Source organism: Mustela erminea, chromosome 7 (genome assembly GCF_009829155.1).
Source record: "Mustela erminea isolate mMusErm1 chromosome 7, mMusErm1.Pri, whole genome shotgun sequence".
Lineage (NCBI taxonomy): Eukaryota > Metazoa > Chordata > Mammalia > Carnivora > Mustelidae > Mustela > Mustela erminea.
The window spans coordinates 87,591,153-87,612,979 of record NC_045620.1 but is presented as its reverse complement, the minus strand read 5'-3'; the positions used below and the strand labels follow the sequence as shown (position 1 = coordinate 87,612,979).

Below are 21,827 nucleotides of genomic sequence, written 5' to 3'. Positions count from 1 at the left end.
ATACTTCATGAAGATTACTTTCTGGGATTCTGGTTGTGATGTGACATTTTGATAGTATTTGCTCATGGAAACATTAAAAGATGGACACACATAAGCATGTCAAGAAGCACTTCATTCAATAGGCTTTTTCTCCTAAGCACCCTCGTGATGTTTCCACTGCAAAATCCTCCTTGGGGTTATGCAGTGTCTACCACATTTTCAGTCTATAAAACAATCTCCACCACCAGCCCAGAACATCAACATCAGCTGTACATTGTCGACTTCTTGTTGCTTAGTAAAAGTCCACAATTCTGTTGACTTGGACTTTTCTCAAATGTCCAGCAGTTGTTGGCTTTGGAGTCTCAACTTATATTGTAAACACACATCACATCTTACTACCGCTAATGCTGCATTTACAACATTTCCAGATGGCCTTACAGCTCCAGATGCTGGCTACCAAAAACATGGAGTGAAAAGAACAAAAGATCATAGACTAATTAAAGACCTTTTGTGGTTACTTTTGGAGTCTTGATGTTTCACAGCCAATTCTAATCATTTGTTGATAATGTATATAAATCATAGTCTCTCTGGGACTTTTACTTAAGGATAGGCCAACATGATTAATGATATTGAGATGCAAGCTGAACCAAAGATCCTTTTTTATATATAATTTTTTTTAGTGAGCTATAATTCATATATGGTAATATGTACAGATATTTATTCATTTCTTATGTATTGCTGAATTTCTTTCCAGATGTTGTTTATAATATTTCTTCATTATCTTTTAACATCTGTAGAATCTGTAGTAGCATCCTCTCTCTACCAGTTGCTCTATGGATTATAGAATTCATCTTTAACACAGGCTACTGTTAATACTGTGCCACTTCTCATATAATGAAAGAATGCTTTAATAGTCTGCTTCCATATATCCCCTCATCCTTTATGCTATTGTCAGATATTCTTTTATATATGTAAGAAACTCCAAAATGCAGTTATTATATGTCTTAAGCAATCATCTTTTTGAAAAATTAAAAAAAATTATCATTTCTGTTATTCCTCCTTTTTTTTTTAAGATCTAGTTTACATCTGGTTATCATTTTTCTTTAGCCTGAAGAATTCCTTTAGCAGTTGTTTATTTATTTATTTTTTTTGTATTGTAGGTTTGCAGGGGATGACTTCCTCAATCTCCCCCCCACCCCCACCAAAATGTCTTAATTTTTGCCTGCAATTTTAAGGATATTTTCACTGGATATAGAATTCTAAGTTGTCTTTATTTCCTTACATCTTATAAAGAAATCACTCTGTTGTCTTCTGGGTTGCTTGTCTTTTTATTCTGATGAAAAGTAAGTGATTTCTATTGTCGTTTCTGTTTGTAATATGGCTTTTCCCTTCTCCCTATGTTTTAAGACTATCTCTTTATTCTGGTTTTCAGAAATTCAACTACTTTGAACTTAGATGATGTTTTTCTTTGTATTCCTCCTGTTTGGAGTTCTTTGAGGGTTTTGGATCTGTCTGCAGAATGCCATGTTCAGTATTCCAATTATACATATACTAGACCACTTGCTATTATCCCACAAATCATAAGGGCTGATTTTGTTCCCTCCTCTGCCCCTGGTCACTTTTCTGTCTCTTTCAGTTTGGACAATTTTTATTAACTTGTTTTTAAGTTCATCAATCCCTTTTCTATAGATACTATATTTCAGTTCCATAGTTTTCACTTGGTTCTTTAGAGTTGTCTTTGTTGTTGTTCTTTCTGATATCCTGTGTCTCCAATGTACTACCTTTTCCTATAAATTCTTTAACATATTTATAATTGTTGCTTTAAATCCCTGTCTGGTAATTCCAACCATCAAATGATGTGTGATTTGCTTCCATTACTGTGTTTTTTTCTTGATTATGGGTCACATTTTTCTGCTTTTTTCCCATGCCTCATTTTCTTTTCATTTGTGTTTCAGACATTTCAGACATTGTTTAAAAAAAAAAAAAAGGCAGTGGAAACTTGGGTACAATGTTGACTTATTTCATAAGCCTTTTATCTTTGGGAGCTGAGAGTGGGGTGGGGGCTGCTTACTTAGATTCTTCCTTGAGTTAGGTTGAGTTTGGGCTGGGTTACAACTTTAATTAGACTTTGTTCCCTGTCATTAGCCTAATTCTCAGACTTCTGCCCTGCCCTGCCTTTGTGATCTTTTCGGTCTTTGAGTTGGGAGGGAAGTGGGAGCAGCTTCAGTCATTTTTGCTTGCCTTTGGATACAACCCTGGTAGAACTCCAGAATCCAAGCCCCACAGTGATCCATATACAGGATTATGCAATTTTTCTTTACTTTTCAGCAACTGTCTCACTGATACTTTCCTGGGAAAAATGCAGAGGTGCAGGTGAGGGGGAGAGTTGTCAGAAGACATTTCTTTTTCATGTAGGGCTCCTTCCAATAATCCATCCCTCTGGCACACAGTATTTACTGAGGTTCAGCTGACTTTTCCTAATCCCTGAATTGTCTCTCTCCAGGGTTACCCTACTTTTGCCCATACCTGGACCATATCCACCACCAAGTGTGGAAGTTTCTATAGACCTCTGCTCAGCTATAAAGGGCTTATTTCTCTCTAATTCAGTTCGCCAGTTCTTCCTGTGTGTCTGTTAACTCCATAGAAACATATGGATTTTATTTTGTTGGGACTTTTCTGCTTGACCATGGAAATGGAGGTTTTTCACATTCCTCTACATCCTAACCAGAAGCAGAATTACTATAAAGCCTTTTTCTAAATATTTGTGACTACACATTTGTTTCAAGTCAGGAAGAAAAATACGAGAGGCTGAATACCAGCATATAATCTCTCCTCTTAAAAAAACAAATCCTCTGTGACCCCACATCTCCTTCTAGTTATTCACCAATTTGTTTACATTTCTCTTCACAACACGACTTCTTGAAACAGTACTTGTATCCCGCTTCCCTGTCTTACCATGAAGACTTTCTTCAAATGTAGAGTGATCTTTGGTTGTTCATAGTGAATGAGTGAGACAGAAAGACTTGATTCAAGTTGTGCATGCATGGTGGGGCATGCCAACTGGTGGATGACCAGCTTTTGTCAACAGGCTTGTTTGTTGGGAACCGTTGAATATCAGTGTATGGACATTTCCGCCCTCGCCCACCCCGAAGTATTTATTTCACACAGAAAACAAATTTTCAAACTCTTTCCTTAAGTGTTAGTCTGGAATTGACAAGGAGGAAGGCTGGAAGCAGCCACATTTTTGATGCAGTTATCTCCATAATCTCCCACGCCTGGTGTGTGTGACTCTGAAACCATCCTCATACTTCTCTGGTGGAACTGGAGGAGTAATTTTCAGATGTGGTGGGAGGCAGGTGGTTCTGAGGTCGAACAGTTCCTCAAATAAAGTCTTTTTAAAAGTTCAATTTAATTTTTTGGTTTTATTTAAATTCAAGTTAGTTAACATATAGTGTATTATTAATTTCGGGGTAGAATTTAGTGATTCATCAGCTGTATATAACACCCAGTGCTTGTTACAGAAAGTGTCCTTCTTAATGCCCATCACCAATTACCCCATCCTCAGATAAACTTAACGATATTCTAGTTTTCCCCATTTAGCCCTTCCTTGTCTTCTGCAGTATCTGGCAGTGCTAGGTTTTGATCTTTCCAGGGTTTTGCTAGGCTACAGGCTTGTTTCCTCTCAGCATCTCCTTCTACAGGATTATATTTTACTTCTCTCCACACTGCTTACATCATTTGCCACTCTTCTCTCCTCTTTCCATCCTCACTCATATAGTGTTCTTATGGCTTAAATATTTCTTAGTTTCCTCAAAGATAGGCTTTGTGGTTTTGTTTCACATTCTCCTGGTTTGGGGGTACTTTTATGTGAAAGAAAGGGTAAAAAAATATCTTTACCTCTCATTTTAATATTGGAAGTCTTCACCTTCTAACCCATTCTGCTCTGACCTTTGTCTCCACATCTCTGCTCCCCAACCATCTCCACATTGCCAACCCAATAGTCACCTCTCTGGCTTCATCTTACTCAAAATACTTAGCCTCATCCTCAAGTTAAAATGCTTTCTTTTCTTGATTTCCATTATGACATGCACTCTCCATCTCCCTCATTTGTCCTTTCTCATATTTCAGTGTGGCCTTTTCCTTCTCTTCTAGAAGTCTAAAGATTGGAGTGCCCTAGAATTCCCTCAGACCCCTCCCCCCACCCATTCCCATATTCTCAACACCCACACTGTTTTATAAGTCATTCTTCCCATGACATTTGATGCTAATGAAGGCAGTATGACCTTCAGAAGAAGATGACTTGGATTAAATCTTAATTCTGTCACTTCCTAGGGATGCCAACTTTAGATTTCTCAAGTATAAAAATGAAGGTGTGCAACTAGAAGATCTACCAGCTCCCTTCCAGCTCAGAATGAGATATCTCACTTTACGTAGGGAGCCAAAACAGATCCTGGGCATCTGCTGGGAACTGGAAAGGTCACAACTGGTAGACAGGCGCAGTCCACAATGTGGCACAGGGTCTAGTGCAGACCAGTCAGTGAAGTTCACTAAGAGGAGCCCATCAGGGACTTTCCAAGGGTTGAAGCCTAAGCTGGCATACAGGATAGGAGTGATGGTTTAATCACAGGGCAACGTGATGAATTTGTCCAAACAAGCTGCTCTTTACACAACTCTGTTTTGGTTGGTTACTCACTCATGCAGTGGTTTTCACCAGGCAGTTTCCTATGGTACCACTTTGTTTTTGAAACAAATCTCTGTAAGACTTTCCCATCACTAACCCTTTTCCCCGGCTGAGCCATACTCTGCAGAAGATGGGAGTGGTGGAAAGTGGGTTCTGTATTCGGGGTTTCCCAAATACATTGCTTTCCCCTATGAGAACCTTCTGTTCTGTGCTCCTCTTAGTTCAATTAGTCTTTCTGGGTACTTGTAGTATCTAAAATAGTCAGGCTGATGGACTTGAGCCCAGTTCCACTGAACACAATGGATGTTTGTAGGGGCATAGGATAGAATGGTGCTCTGCCAAGTCCTGTGCAACAGAGACTGTGGAGCCCAGAATCACCTTCTTGGATGGGAGCCAAAAGCGGACAGCCCTAGGGGAGATGATAAGCAAGCATCTTCTTTTTGGTCAGACCACATTTCTTTAGAATAAGCTGGTGAAAAGTACAGTTTTCTTCAAAGATAAGACTTTCCTCTCACACTTTGATGCAATATTGGGCTGGTTATGGGAGAGTATACTATATATGTTCACACCAGATTATCCAACCCGCAAGTCATAGGTAGGCACAATCTATTTGAAAAAATGAGTCGAAGGATCATACAAGGTGTTGAGAGTCAACGAGAACTCTTATAAAGCACTGAAAGCAATGAAAATTGCTTATAAAGCAATGAAAATTGGCACAGCCCCTTTGGAGAACAAGGAAATCATGTCTCTTGAAGTTATACATTCACACACCATAAGACCTAGCAATTAGATCCCTAGTTGTGTACCAGAAATTCTTGCTTTTGACCATCCCCCTTGCCGGGAGATGGGAATGTTGATTGCAACTTTGTTTATAACAGCAAAAAGTTAAAAAAAACTAACTGTCTGTGAATAAGACAACAGATAAGTACATGAGGGTACATTATTGCAATATAGTATGATGCAATGGAAAAGTATGAACCAAATACAGCTCTATGTATCTTTATAGAGAAAGTCTCAAAACCATGATGTTAAGTGTAAAAAACATGTTCAAGAAAAATACACACAATATGACCATTTATTATAAAGCATAATCTGAAAAAATATAATAAATTGCTCTCAGGTATACAAAAATATCCAGTATCTGTTAAGAGGGAAACCCCTAAATTCAGGATGGTGATTATCTCTGGTGACGAAAAGGAAAGGGGGTGTGTACACGGAGTTGTCAATCCCTGTAACATTTTGTAACTGTAATAAGCTTGGTGGTGGATAATGAGGCCATTATCGTTTTGGGGGGGTATACTTTTGTTCCATTTGAAATACTTAATAATTTAAAAAAATGGTAGGGGGTGCATAGCAATAGGCTGAACCTGCAGTTCACGAGGAGACCATCAGAACTGCTCAAGGGCAGCACTAAGTCTTGGACTTGACCCTAGAGGCCAAAGGGCAGTGATGGCACAGGCAGGCAGCATTGTAGAGATGCCTATGTTGACCAGTTGCATTTTGTCATTGCAGGGCCACCGGAAACCAGATGGGTTTCGTCTTTTCTGCTTCAGGTCTGAACACCCCACCATTCTTTGGTTGCACTGACCACTTCTGTATTTGTCTTGCTGGCCTCGTCCCGACTAGAGTGCTTCTGCCTGCTGCTCTGTCAGTTTTTATTCTTTGTATGTGCTTGCCACATGTGGGATAGAGGCGAGGAAGGGAAATAGCATTTCCGGAGGATCGGTGTTGCGCCAGCACCTCTGCTGGGCACTTCCCTTACATTAATTTACAACAGGCTCTGAGCAACACCATACAGTGGGTGTCATTCTCTCCACTGCACATTTGAGAAAACAGATTCAGTGGAGTCCAGTAACAGACTGGAACCCAAAGTGACCCTGGTACAAAGTCTGTATCATCTCTACTACATCTGTGGTGTCCAGACTTGGTATAGGGCAATGTATTGTACACAGTGGCAGACCACACACACACACACACACACACACACACATACATTTACATATATGTTATTTTTTTCAGAGCATATGTTGTACTCCATAATCTGAGGAAGAACTCAACAGGATTTTTATCTGAAATCAAACATGGTTATGTTATTAGATAGGACACGAATGCACATGCATTTTTAAGATGAAAGAATGTTGAAGAAATTTCTTGCTTTTGATGGTCAAGTCAAGCTACACCCAAGGATCCCAGGAGTATCCTTTTACTTCTTCTCCTAATGGGGTATCCCCAGAGGAAGAGTGTGAGAAGTACGCATTACTCTCACAAATCAGTCTGTTCCCAGAAGGGCGGAATTGCTTCAAGGTGGGTTCTTTTTACTGTCACTGAGACTCAGGATGAGGAGCCCTTTGACAAACTTCCTCTGGAGACATTGCCTGTGTGCATCTGTCTGAAGAAGTCTCACTAGTACTGTTACCAGAGGGAAAAATAACCTTTCTCTGGCCTCATGCCAAAGCAGTATTTCCTACCTATATCCCCTCTATATAGGGATAGACCAGCCAAATGTTAAAACTTTGGAGAAGGCTGTGAGCCGTGGAGGACTGAAGACTCTCTGAATTGCTGAATTACTGCATGCCTGGCATTATTAATCTCTCCAACAGTTCTATGAGGTAGGGACTATCATTCTATTCATTTTATAGATGAAAAGACAGGCATATAGAGGTAAGAAACATTCCCATGGATGCAGACCCCTGGATCTTCTCTCGGTCCATAAGACAAGAGAATAAATACCCATGCTTCCCACTGTTTCTCTTAATTTTGCCATCGAATCTTTTGTACCTAAATAAAGAGTACCTAAAAATGGAACAAATCCAGGTTCTTTCAAGCACCAAGTATCTGAAGACTCGTTTTCTCTCTTGTTATTTTTAAATTTAGACAAGGTTTTTAGAACTATGTCTCTTGGTAATGACAGCCTGTAATCATTCTGCTCCAGGAATCAAGCGATGTGTTCAGAATATGTCATTTTCCCCCTGTGACACTAATGGCAAAACCACACTCTCAACCCAACCAAAGGATGACTGAGAGGGATGGAGAAGTGTGGTCTCTCGGTTTCCACTCAGCAGTCTGAGCCAAGCGTTCTTCATTTTCACTCCAACTCCTTAAGCAATAGGCAAGATACTTCACCTCTTAACCCCATCTGTGAAATGTTCTTTACCTCTTTGTGAAGCTGAAGTTCTAAAATGTCCTGAAGAGAAGTGTTTTCTAGAAGAAATCTAAGGGTTTGGGGTGGTGAATTGTGGATGCTAGGATTTAACTAAAAACTGTACATGATTGTAAAATTGTAGGAAAGCCTAGAGGATAATGATTGAAGTGTGGACACCAGGGCCATCATGCCTGGGTTCAAAACCAAAATTGCTACACTTTTACAGTGGAGTGGCCTTGTGCCTTCTTTGGCTCAGTATCCCCATCTATATAATACATGTAATAAATGATTCTCATAACACTCTTACAAGGTAGGTATTATTAATTTTCAATTATAGTTGAGAAAAGCCTTCTAGGTTATTGGTACATTATAATCCATTAATAAAAGATTGTATATAGACACAAAAGTATGTGTACTTATGCATTTACACATATACACAGGGATTGCTTCCATTTTAGTATTCCCCAGATAAGAAACAAAAGATAGCAGCATGTATATCTTTGCAGTAAATAGGGTAGAGTATGGAATGTAGTAGAAAAAAAAATCACTAGATTTAAAATTTTTAATTTTGCGAGTTAAAAAAAATCCTACACCACTGACAACTTGTATGAGCTTGGACAAATAATTCAATTTCTCTGAGAAGAATTTTCCTTAGTAGTCAAATGAGGCCAGGGAGAGAGCTGGATAAGACACAATTTTTTGACTCACGGTTGTTCTGTCATGCTTTGTTTTTTAATCTTGCAAGGTTTAGAAGGAAGGCAAGACTTCCAGGTGAAAACAGGGGTCTGGGTCCACATATTTTAACTTTCCCTTTTTTTCCTCCATCATGCTAGAGAAACAGCTCAACTACTATAATAGGGGGAAATGTTTTCCCTGCTGGAAAATAGGTCAGAGTGCCCTACCCATGCCAGATACTTGGGATAATTCCTATAAGAAGTGTAGCAGCTGAGAGCAGGCTGAGGGAGGACCGAGCAGCCTGTAATTCCAGGACATGAGGAGAAAAGTGTGGGGTTGTTGCTGTTCATTTCTCAACACAGCAATCCAGCCCCTACACCTGACTATCTTCGCTTGGCTTCAGCTTCCTCCTTCCCTTGGACAAATTACCAGGTCTCCACCCTTTCCAAGCAAAAATTATACATCTAAATTTTCCCACAGTCTTTAGCCTGGGATCTTCACATTTTCCATAAAGATTTTTCGTGATCCCTGACAGAACTCTCCCCAGATCCCAGGACTGAGAAACTTAGTTGTTCCTTTTTTGAGTTATTCTGGTAAGGAAAATCTCAGAAGTTGGGAAGAAGAGGACCAATTTGAGGAAACTGAGAAAATTTCCCCTTTGAAGCAAACTCTTATTAAAAAAAATGGGGAGCACATAAAGCAATTGCAATTCATATTCATGATGAAGATACTCCATCTCTGACACAATAGCAGGGTACCACACACATACACAAAAGGAAAAAATTCAGGATTAGAAAAATATTCATAGGGTTTAAAGTTATTTTCTGTGAGTTAAAAAATGCAGTGACCCAGAAAACAATAAATGAAAGATGAAAGAAATTTAGGAAGGCATACATAAATGAAAAGACAGTCTGTGTTCAGGGATCAGAAGACTTAAAATTGTTAAGATGACAATACCAACCAAAGTGATCTACAGATTCCATGCAATCCCTATCAAAGTCCCAATGGCCTTTCCCTCACCCCCAGAAATAGAAAAACTTATCTTAACATTTATATGGAATCTCAAGGGATTCCTAATATTCAAAACACACTCAAAAAAGGACTAAAGTTGGAAGATGCACATTTCCTGGCTTCAAAACTTATTACAAAGCTACACTAATCAAAACAGAGTGGTACTAGGATAAGGATAAAGGTGTAGATGACCTAGAAAGAAAACTTTGCATATGTAGTCAAGAATTTTCAAGAAGGGTGCTAACCATTTAAGGGGGATAAGACAATCTTTTCAACAGATGGGCTGGAAAAACTGGATATCCATTTGCAATAGAATGAAGGTGGACCTTAAAACCTTATAGAAAAATTAACTCCACGTGGATCAAGGACCTAAATGGAAGATCCGAAACTAGAAAACTCTCAGAAAAATCACAGAGGAAAAGCTTCATGATGTTGGATTTGGCAATGATTTCTTGGGAGATGACATCAAAAGCATGGGCAACAGGGGCGCCTGGGTGGCTCAGTCGGTTAAAGCCTCTGCCTTCGGCTCAGGTCATGATCCCAGAGTCCTGGGATCGAGCCCCGCATCGGGCTCTCTGCTCAGCTGGGAGCCTGCTTCCTCCTCTCTCTCTCTGCCTGCCTCTCTGCCTACTTGTGATCTCTCTCTGCCAAATAAATAAATAAAATCTTTAAAAAAAAAAAAAGCATGGGCAACAAATAACAAAATAGATAAATTGGATCATCAAAATTAAAACTTCAATCAAAGGGCACTATTAACAGAAGGAAAAAGTAACCCACAGAATGGGAGAAAATATTTGCAAATCATATAGCTAATATGGGATTACTTCCAAAGATATATAAAGAACTCTTAGAAATTAACAACTACAATAAAAAAAAAAAACTAATTTAAATGGGCAAAGGACTCGAATAGGTATTTCTCCAAAAAAGATACACAAATATGCCAATGAGCACATGAAAAGATGCTCAATATCACTAACCATTAGGGAATTACAAATCGAAACCACAATGAGATACCATTTCACAACGATTAGAATGACTGTTATTTAAAAAAAAAAAAAAAAAAAAAACCACAAAAACCCCCAGAAAATAGCAAGTGTCAGCAAGGATGTGGAGAACTTGGAATCCTTGTACATCACTGGTAGCAATGTAAAATGGTGCCGCTACTGTGGAAAACAGTATGGCATTTCCTCCAAAACTTAAACATAGAATTACCATATTATCCAGTAATTCCACTTCTAGGTATGAGCCCCAAAGAACTGAAAGCTGAGACTTCAACAGACATTTATATGCCAGTGTCCGTAGTAGCATTATTCACAACAGCCAAAAGATAGAAATAACCAAAAAGTCCATTGACAGATGAATGGATAAACAAATTGTGGTATATACATACAAGGGAATATTATTCTGCCTTAATAAGGAATGAAATTCTGACATATGCTATATCACAGATGGACCTTGAAACCATGTAAAGTGAAATAAGCCAGATACAAAAGAACAAATATTATAAAATTCCACTTACATGAGGTACCTAGAAAAAACAAATCCCTAAAGACCAAAAGTAAAATAGAGGTTACCAGGGGCTGGGAACAGTTTCAGTTTGGGAGATGAGGAATTTCTGGAAATGGCTAGTAGTGGGATTATTGCACAATGTGAAGTCACTGAATTGTATGCTTAAAAATGTTTAAAATGCTAAGTTTAATGGTATGTATATTTTATCACAGTAAAAAATTTCAATAGAAGCTGCAACTTTTAAGTTGAATACAAACAAAGTAATTAAAATTTGGTGAATTATAGGACAAGAGTGAAACATTCTCAAGGAACTCAAAGAAAAATGATAAAGATGAAAATAAGAATAAGGACTTAGAATATAAAAAAAAGTTTGGAATAGATTTAAGAATCAAATGGACAGAAGGAAAGTAATAATAAAAGAAATTCTAGAAAAACACTTCTTAGACTGAAGATATTTGTTATGAGATGGAAAGGCTCAAATCACATACAAAGTATTACACAAAATCAATGAAGGAATCCACACCTAGATATATTCTCTTGACTTAATTTTTTAACTCCAAGGATAAGGAATTTTTTTTTTTTTTTTGCAAGTATCCAGAAGGAGAAAAAGAGGATACTCACAGAGGAGAAATGTACTAACTTGGCATTTTTCTGTATGCAATAGAGAGTAGAATATACACAAGGTAGCACTGTGTCATTTTCCAGTAAATTTAGGGGAAAAGGTAGTCAGGGTATAAGAATTTTGTATTCAATTAAAATATTTACCTGGAGGTGAATAATAACAATTCTCAAATTTAAGTTCAGCCTTACAAATTTTAATATTCACATACTTTTCAGGAAAATTTTACCTGAAAACAGACTCAGCCAACTAAGGAATTAAAAAATTAATAAAATAAAAATTTCAAGTACTGGAAAGGAAATATATATGTGTATGTGTGTGTATTTATGAGACATAATGCAAATAATTATTTAAAAATTCAGCAAGGAGAATAAATGATATTACTTAATTCTTGCCATTATAAAGACAAGCAAAATTCATTGGGAACTGTTACTAGAATACAAATGGAGTTGTACTTTTTCTATACTTTTCAAATCATTGGTGAAAAATTAAAATATCAAAGAAGGTAAAAGACAAATGGGTGGACACAGAGCAGTAAATTATTTTTAGAAATTTAAGTTCATATTTTTTTGACAAAGGACATAAAAGTATGAAAGGTAACAGAAAGGTTATTTTATGTTAATTAGAAATATAGTCCATAGGGGCGCCTGGGTGGCTCAGTGGGTTAAGCCTCTGCCTTCAGCCCAGGTCATGGTCCCAGGGTCCTGGGATCGAGCCCCGCATTGGGCTCTCTGCTCAGCAGGGAGCCTGCTTCCCCCTCTCTCTGCCTGCTTCTCTGCTTACTTGTGATCTCTGTTTGTTAAATAAATAAATAAAATCTTAAAAAAAAAAAGAAATATAGTCTTTTGAGAAATATAGTCTTTTGAGAAAAAGAAATAGTCTTTTGAGAAAAAGAAATATAGTCTTTATAATTTAAATATAGTCTTTATAATATATAGTCTTTATAATTTATGCCATATTGTTTAGTTCACATGGATTTTCATTATACCATAATTCATTATACCATAATGAAAATCCATGTGAACTAAACAATATGGCATAAATTATAAAGCAGTGTGTTGGAGATTTTCAAAAACCAGTTATGGTAGAGAGTTTAGAAAATACCTCACTGTCTTCACAGATCAAATAAACAAAAATATAAGATATTTGATAAATTTAATCAATATATTTCTTTGTTTTAAATTTACTTGACAGACAGAGATCACAAGTAGGCAGAGAGGCAGGCAGAGAGAGAAGAGGGGAACCGGCTCTCTGCTAAGCAGAGATTTGGGGCTCGATCCCAAAACCTGGGATCATGATCTGAACCAAAAGCAGAGGCTTTAACCCACTGAGCCACCCAGGAGCCCCCAATATATTTCTTATATAAAATGTTATACTCATTAAAGTATACATATTGTCTAACACCCATGGATGATAAATAAAATTTAATTACATGTTAGTCCACCAACAAAAATTAATAAATTTTAAGGTTTTTAGAGAGAAATCAAGGGACAGAGCAGGAATGGAGGCAGAGGGGCAGAAACAGAGAGAGAAGTAGACTCCCTGCTGAGCAGGGAGCCTGATGTGGGGCTCCATCCCAGGACCCTGGGATCATGACCTGAGCAGAAGGCAAATGCTTAACTGACTGAGCCACTCAGGTGTCTCCCAAATTGATAAATTTTAAAGAAGTAGAAATTATATAAACCAATAATTTAGAAAATACACAGGAAAAAACTTCATTCACGATGAAAGGAAAACTTAAAAATGCCCAGGAAAAAATTAATGGTTTGAAGAAAACAACAAAACCTTATGTCTCTTAAAACCTTAAGAGATGTAAGTGAAGGGATATACCCTTAGATAAGAAAATACATACAATAAAACTATAATGCCATTTGCTAATGTGATTCTGCACTTTCTATACATTTTTGTGAAAAATCGCAAGAATATTGTGGTACATTAAATAAATGATTTAAAATGACTATGGTAGGAAAAAAAAAAAAAAAAGGAACCTACAAAAGACCAGGGTGATTTTCACTCAAGATCAGAAGTGAAGAAGGTCTGGACTTCCAGATGTTAAAACCAATAGAAAGTGTGGCCCTAGCTAGGGACAGACAGAAATGCAATGTATCAAAATAGAAAACACAGCAATAGATCCAAGTCTATGAAAGAGTCTAATTTTCAAATTGGTAGTAAATGATTATTCAGCAAATGATGGAAAAACTGGCTAAGGACTTGGAAGAAAAGGATGGATGTTGGCTTTATACCTTACATCAGACTAATTTCTAGAAGAAACAATCTACATGTAAAAAAAAAGTATAAATATATTGTAAATAAAAGTAGTCATAAAAGGATAAGAGCAGTCCAATCATAATTATGAATACTGACGCTAAATTTCTGAATAAAATGCAGAAAAGAGTTCAACTCTATATTAAAATAATAATATATAACAAACAAGTATAACCAGAAATGCAAGAATGACCCAATATTAAAAACTTCTTAATGCATTTCACTGTGTTAGTAGGTCAATATCATCTTACTAGATGCCAAAAATGCATTTGGTTACATTGAATATCTATTCCTGATTTCTTTTAGAGGAAGAGTTGGACATCCTTGAGATGATCTCATTTCTAAATGATGAAACATCTGAAATATTTAAAGTAAGATCGGGAAAAAGACTATCCAGGGAGTACTCAGGGGATCATATGCAGTAGTTAACACTAACATAATGTATCCTGATAGTACTTAAATTAACATTAGATTCTTTATTATACTCATGAAGAAACCTGAAAAATGTTATTATAATTTGTTGACTGTTTTGTAAACCAATGAAGCTAAGATATCTTGGAAGAGAAACATGATATAATGCAAAACACATGAATTGGACCAAACCCAGAAACAAGAGTTAGGATACTAATTCTCCCGTTTTTGTTACTTGACCATTCCAAGTTCTCTGAACTCAGATTTTCAGTATCCCTTATCTATAAAATGGAAGTAATAGCAGGCAAGATGGAGTAAACTTGCTACTGGCTATCTCTCCTGATGATTATTAGAGAAACTCTAGACAAAATAAAAAAAACCCAACACATAAGGACTCTGAAAAGTAAATAAAGCAGATGAGCTGGGCAGGGTAGTTAAAACCTGAGAAGTAACACAGACAAGCATGGATTCCACACATCCCACCTCTTTTCTTTCAGGGCTTTAACCTAAGGGTGAGACTCAGTCACATGGTAGTGGCCTGGGAGCTCCCCATATCTCAGGCCCCTGGGAAAGGGAGCCCTTGGGGTTCAAAGACTGTGGAGAGAACCCTCACTTTCATTTCTCTTTGATTACTCCTGCCTTTGCCCCATGGGTGACCTCAGTAGCCAAACTCCCAAGAGAAACACCATTTTTCTTGCTAGTGGACTTGTAAAGGGTGACCTCAGTGGGAAACGTAGTGTGTAGGGAATCCTGCAGGAGAGAGGACTGGAGAAGGGGGTTCCAGTAATTCTGTGAAGCTGTGTAAGTCCTGGTCTCATCTCCAAGCTACATATGTATAGGACAGACTCAAAGCAGCTTAGCAAGCCCTTTGAAAACTGAACTGAAATAAAAACCACCACCCATGGAAGAGATAGAACTTGTGGTCTGAACCCAGTTCAAGCAGAGAAGAAAGATTAATAATATTCTACAGAGGATTTGGAGATGACTCAAATGTATGAACAACCTACTATTAAAAATTTCTAGGATATATTTTAAAATTACTCGACATAAAAACACCTAGAAATGTAACCAAGAAGGTAATTAAGATGCCAATCCCGAGCTTATGGAATTGTTAGGCAAAGAATGTAAAGCATATCAATATGCTTTATGTATTTATTTTGTAGTATTTTTATAATACATTTCTACTAGTATTAGCTATTATATTTTAGATCTCCTACTATAATTATATTATATATAGTTAATCCATTGTATTTCTTTCATATGTAATCCCATTATATATTTAATTATATTACATAAAATACATTTAATTATATGTTATCAAATACTATATATTTACATGTATTTAAATCTTTATATATTTATCTTATAACTATGCTCCATGAGATAAAGGCAAATAGATAAATGGAAATAAATAAATCCTTGAAATAAATGGAAAGATAGATGACCTCAGGAGGGGAACAAGAAATTTAAAAGAACAAAATGGATATTTTAGGACTGTAAATCAAAGTACCGTCAATAAAAAATTCAATGGATGAGCTCAATGGCAGGATGGGGATGGCAGAAGCAGGAGGCAGTGAACATGAAGATAGATCAATAGAAATCATCTCATCTGAGAAACAGAAAGAGGAAAGATTGGAAAAGAATTGAGCAGGCCTCAGGCACATGCAGAATCGTACCAAAAGGTCTAAATCTGTGTCATTAGGATCCCAGAAAGAGACGAGAAAATGACTAGTACAGAAAAATAGTTTAGGAATATGGCTGCAAATTCTTCAAATTTGGTGAAAGACAAATTTGTAGATTCAAGAAGCTCAACAAAGCCAAATAGGATAAACCCCAATAAAACTATGCCTAGACGGATCCTAGCCAACCTCCTGAGAGCTAAAGATAAAGAAAAAAATCTTGAAAGCAGTTAGTGAAAAATGGCATATTCTATATAAAACAATGCGACCCCGTTGGAAATTGAAGTTATAATGGTTATATGGGGATATGTGAGAAACGATAGGTAAGGTGCTTAGCAGATAAAACACAAATGGTAGGTATTATTACTCTGGTTGTAATTCCTTTACTACAGCGCAACATACTCAATTTATTTTCTGTTCTATTTTTTCAAGCTTCCCATGGTTTTCTTTGTGTGAATTTGAAACCAAGGATTGGAGGCAAATATTCCTTTGATGGTATTCCTTTTGGTTTACCCACAATCTTTTGCTCTTGTTGAAACGAGAGCATCTTGTGAATTCATGTCCTGTTTTTCAACGTGTTTTTTAAACTTATGTGGTGTCCTCACTTACTACATCTGTGCAATAATGTATCTTTTACTCTTTTACAGGGGAATTGTTAAGTCCAATTGAGATATAGGGAAAAACATAAAAATTCCTGTGACCAACTGAAACACTGGAAGTCACATTTTTCAGAGACAGTAACATCTTGGAAATTCTGAAAGCCTTATTCTTCTATCCAATCTAATGAGCAAGTATTTCAAAGAGGGAAGCCTCGTCCACATTTCTCCCTTGCCTAGTAAGGTTGGGGATGTGTCAGTAAACCATGCACGCTTTGCCAGCTGACCCAGAGGTTAGGCCAAGCCGTCCCCACGTGAAACCCACTCAAGCTTTAAGTAAGGCATTTTTGGCTATTTGATGCATAGTTAGCCCTTAAATATCCAATGCAGCTTCCAGCAAAGTGGAGATTCCAGCCTCTGTCTCCTTGGTCCAAGAAACTAAGAGCAGTGAAGTTAAGGCATACAACAGTAGATTCAAAGTCAGATTCAGATGACTGACTTGAACTAGCATAACCGAAATGAGTCTGAGAAGCCTAGGCATTTTTAACAGTGTTTATAAATCCGTGACCCCTCTGTCCTCCTCACTTCCTAGAGGCCGTGAGCCGCAGCACACAAAATATCCACAAGGGATGGAGATCTAGGTCTCCAGGCCAAACTCGAGCATGCGGTGAGTGGAGCCAGCAAGCAGCTGCACCAGGCAGCCTCGGTTGTAGAAGGATGTGAAGAACGGGGGAGAGGGTTTTCTCGGAACAAAAGGCATCCCTGGATAATAGACGTCATCATGTAAAGCCAGAGAAAGGAGTCTTCCATACAGCCCTAAGCCAGAGATACTTCGTCAGAGCTTCTTAAAATCCTTGGCCAATATTGAAGGAAAGTCTCACAACTTTCCCAGGCTTAGGGTTGTCTGTGTAACAGAAGCCAGCAAGGTACAGTGGAAAAATGTGAAGCCTGCGTCTCGTGTGGATTCTGCTTGGTATCTTCAGGAACATGATATGGCCTCAGTTTCTCCTTCTGTTAATAGGAAATGAGAAACCCCTGTTTCTAGGATGTGGTTTCTGTATCGCAAATGGCATGCATGAATAAAAGATCCCGCTAAAGGAGAAACAGGACTTGGAAACTTCTATATGGTACAGAGTATTCTTTTTTGTTACTCATGGGAAACAAAGACATGGAGAAGAATGGGGATCAGCTCAGATTTGTTGGGTTGGTGCAAAATCCAGAAAACCTTACTCCATCTTGTTAGTCCTCTTCTGCTCTCAGAAGAGGAATGTTCTAGAATCAAGTCTCCCTGTACTTGTCCCTCCTCCTTTCCTCCCTCCCTCCTTTTCCATAGGTAAGTCTACCAACAGTCCCACATGTGTCCCCTCCCCCGTGGTGATCCTCTCATGTCACCACAGCACTTTGTAAAAAGTGGACAAATTGTCCTTAACTCAGGAAAAATGTTACCTCCACTTCCAATACACCATCCTAACTATGAACAAATGGCATGTCTCTATTTTTGCTAGCTTTCATGGGTAAGTGGTAAAATCCAAAATAATATTTTTGTTAAGCTAGGTCTAAGTAATCCTTTTATGTCAACAACACTTTTCCACACCTGATTCAAATTTCCTTTTATTCTGTGGCACCATACAACCTGTTTTTATTCCTGCCTTAGTAATTCTATATGATAATATTTCAACTTCTTTCTTTTCTCACACTATGCTTATTATATCTCTGAAACCTTAATCCACAGAATAAATCTAATTTAAATAAAAGGAAATAGAATCCCCCAAGAACTTCGTTTGCTCCCATTTTGCTCCAAGTTAGCAGACCAAGTTGCCAACTGAATGTAAGTTTTACTTTAATGTGAGTTAGTCTTTTATAGAATTTCACCAACATCAGGGAATTCCATCAGTCAATCACAGAGTAAACTAGCAGATGGGTCAACGTGCAAAGTTCAAGGCTTAAGTGAAAAGAGAGAACTATAAGATTAAAATGACTGACAGGGCAGGCACTGGGGCACAAATATGTGAACTACTCAAGAAAAGGTGGGCTTTTTAATGACAGGGAAGGTGATTGTCCTTACCTGTCTTCTGTTAGCTTCATTAGGGTCGTGCCTCGAGTAGAAAAGACAATAAAGGACATTCTGAGCTGTGGGCTGGAAAGGAAAAGAAATTCCATTAAAGCAAATAGAAAGACTGTGGAACGCCATCTCCTTCCGGTCATCCTCCCTGTTCTTCCTTTTGTATCATGGCTACCAGAGCCGAGGCCCTTCAAGCCAAAGAGGGCCTCCGCAGCTCATGTTGCCTGTCTGTAGCCAGCAGCAGACTTAGAGCTGTGGACCAAAAGGAAGACTTGGGTTGTCATCCTGGAGGCTGCCTCTGATTTGACCCCGCTGCTCGGTGAGGGCGTGTTATGAGTACAAAAGCTAAAATTCATCCCTGCCCTGTGCTCTATCTGAAAAGGTGTGTCCCGGAAGAGGACGGGTCTGCGTGGTGTTTATAGAAGGGGGACTCCAATAGATAAAATTTGATAGTGTCTCCACGGCAGCTGGGTGGACCCTCTAGCACGGAGAGTGGCTGAGCTTGCTTTAGCTGGATGCCATCCGCCATTAACATCCTACTATGAGCTCCCTTTGCTCAGAAGGAAGGGTCACCACAACTTTTAATTTCACTTTGACTTCCCAAGGAGGTTATCCTATAAGGACAGAATGTGCTGATGGGCTACAAGAATGTATACTCTGCTTGGTAGTTACACTTCTCAATATTCGTGAACACAGCTGCATGGTTTGTAGATGGTGGTATCCATGGAAAATCCATACTCTGGGAGACAGAACTACTTTCAGCTGAGGACCAAACATGTTCTCTGTCTTAAAGATGGACTGGCAGATGTAATAAAAGCAAAAGAAAAAATTAAAAAAAAAAAAGAAAAAGAAAAGATGGACTCTCAGGGTGTGGTGGATACACCAGTAGACTGTTGTCCTTTTGGGGCTCTCTTTGGGTGACCATCTGCTTCCTCTGTCTCAGCATAAACCTGTTCCTTCACAATGCAGTACTCTCCCCTCCCTGATCTGGCCCCCATATCTTAAAATTTCACTTCCTCCAATGTTTCTTAACCACCTCTTTTCCACTTCTTAGCTTAGGACCTTGTCTTCCACTATCTGACCAGTGCAGTTGTTTCCTAGCTGGTGACCTTGTTGGGCATCATCCTCTGTTCCAGTTCATTCTTCACACTGCTTCCAGAACTATTTTTCTAAAATATAAATTAGACTTGTCACCCATCTGCTATAAAAATCTCCAGTGGTTCCTGCTGCCTCCAGGATGAAGTCTACATTCATTACCATATGTCTGATGCATCTTTGGAAATGCTGACCGTGGTGTTTAACACTTGGTAAGAGCCCAAGCAGTACGCGGCAAATTGAATGTTGGTATCTTGAAACGGACCTGGGCTCTCTATCCATGACACCATTCTGTCTGTTACCACCTCACTGCTGCTAATCAGCAAAACTCCCTGTCCTAAGTGATAATAATGACCATCAAAATTATAATAATAATATAATAATGGTCAGCCTTATCAAGTGCTTACTATGTGCCAGGCACTATTGTAAGTAATTTGCATGTATTTTCTCATTAAACCTGTAACAACTTTATGAGATCAGTACTATTATTATTCCTACTTCCCACAAAAGGAAATGAGACCCTGAAGGATAAAGTAATTTTCCCAAGGTCACAGACTGGGAGAGTAGTAGATCTGGGGGCTTAAAACCAAGCTTCTGGTTCTGGAATTTGGGCTCTTAAGCACCATGTATTATTCTGCTTCTTTTGCATAGAGTTCAGCTATGGAAAAAATGAATTCAAAATGTGGGAAATGTTGGGTTCCAAGAAGCAATTGGTATATTTTGTATATGAGTCTTGGCAAAAAACCTAATTTGGGAGTTTCAAACATACCGATGTGAGTGGGGTTGTTCCAAGACAGAGTCAGCAGTGAGAAGGGAAGTAAGCCACAGCTAGAACCAACACCAACATTTAAAGACCCAACTCTGGTCAGTGGGATGAAAGGAGAAACCAGAAACCAGTGGAGAAGAGAATTTCAAGGAAAGAAAACTCTCAATCAAGTGAAGTTTCTGTATCCAGCAGAATAAGCACTGCCAGACATTCATTGTCTTTGTCCTCATGGGGCATCACTTAGGGACTTTGGGGAGAGCCAGCAGGTGGGGGGTGGGATGGAAGCCAGATGGTAGTGGGCCAAGGAAGGAATGATAAAAGTACAGATAGGGAGACTCTGAGTCTTCAAAGACATTTGAGTGGGAGACCAGTGGTGTAAAGAATGCTCAGAGAATTCTATCTGATAAGACACCTAGCTCGGCTGATCAACATGGTGGTTTCCTCAGGACTGAGGAGAGCTCTCAGAATGTGAGATTTTTCAGTGCTGTAGCCGGGAATTTTCTGGGCAGATTGGGATGAATTGGTTACCTTATACCCTATGCTGTTTATATCTGAGTCCAACTAAAATAAGCCAACTGGCTCAGACTTGTCCACTGTGAAAGAAATGTTAATGATCCTTCTAGAAGAATATGTAATCCAATAAGAGAGACAGAGGTAAAATTTTGGTCTTATAACCAAATAAGGGTCCTCCTGAAAACACAGAACCAAAAGTTATTCCAACATGTAGCAAAGAGGAAAACAAAGTAAGGTCTCTGGTCCAAGATCTGAGAGTCTACCTTTGTCAAAAAGCATGCCCAAAGTAGCTAGAAATTAGTAGAATAGCAAACATAGGCTAGTTTTACTCACAGCAGTGCACTATACATTCTTTCTCACCTGATGAATTTATGAGCCAACTGTTCCACAAAGTAATAGATTTCATTCCAGTGGTGCAGCACACTTCCTGATCTAGGAAAACAAAAGTAAATGTTACTTAATCAGGTATTCATTTTTCTTTACCTTGCCTCATTTCTCTTCATGTTCTATAATTTCACATTCAACCTACCCATTAACTGGGCTCATTATCAGAAACTTCTGTAACTTTGGAAATTATTTGAAAAAGTGTTCAGACTAATTTTTGTTAAAGAACTTCCCTTCACTCCACCTTCTACTCCTTCCACCCCTATTCCACACACTAATGCATGTGTGCATGCACACACACACACACACGCACACACACACACACACACACACACACACACACACATCCCTGGACCCAGATTCACAGGTCAGTTTCAAATCTTTAAAAAAACACTATGCTTGTGCTATTTAAATTATTCACTGATTAAGGAAGGAAAAAT

The 21,827-nt window shown here is 38.3% G+C and overlaps 1 protein-coding gene across 2 annotated transcripts in view; it reads right to left on the bottom strand.

The window, feature by feature from the left end:
- Positions 1-21,827, bottom strand: part of ANTXR1 (ANTXR cell adhesion molecule 1) — a 219,774-nt gene that overhangs the window by 165,066 nt on the left and 32,881 nt on the right. For both annotated transcript variants that reach the window (XM_032352316.1, XM_032352315.1), the window contains exons 2-3: positions 21,364-21,435; positions 18,633-18,704 (exon numbers count right to left, since the gene is read on the bottom strand). In XM_032352316.1, the coding sequence (XP_032208207.1) occupies positions 18,633-18,691 (59 nt within the window). In that variant the 5' untranslated portion in view covers positions 18,692-18,704; positions 21,364-21,435. The remainder of the gene's footprint in view (positions 1-18,632; positions 18,705-21,363; positions 21,436-21,827) is intronic.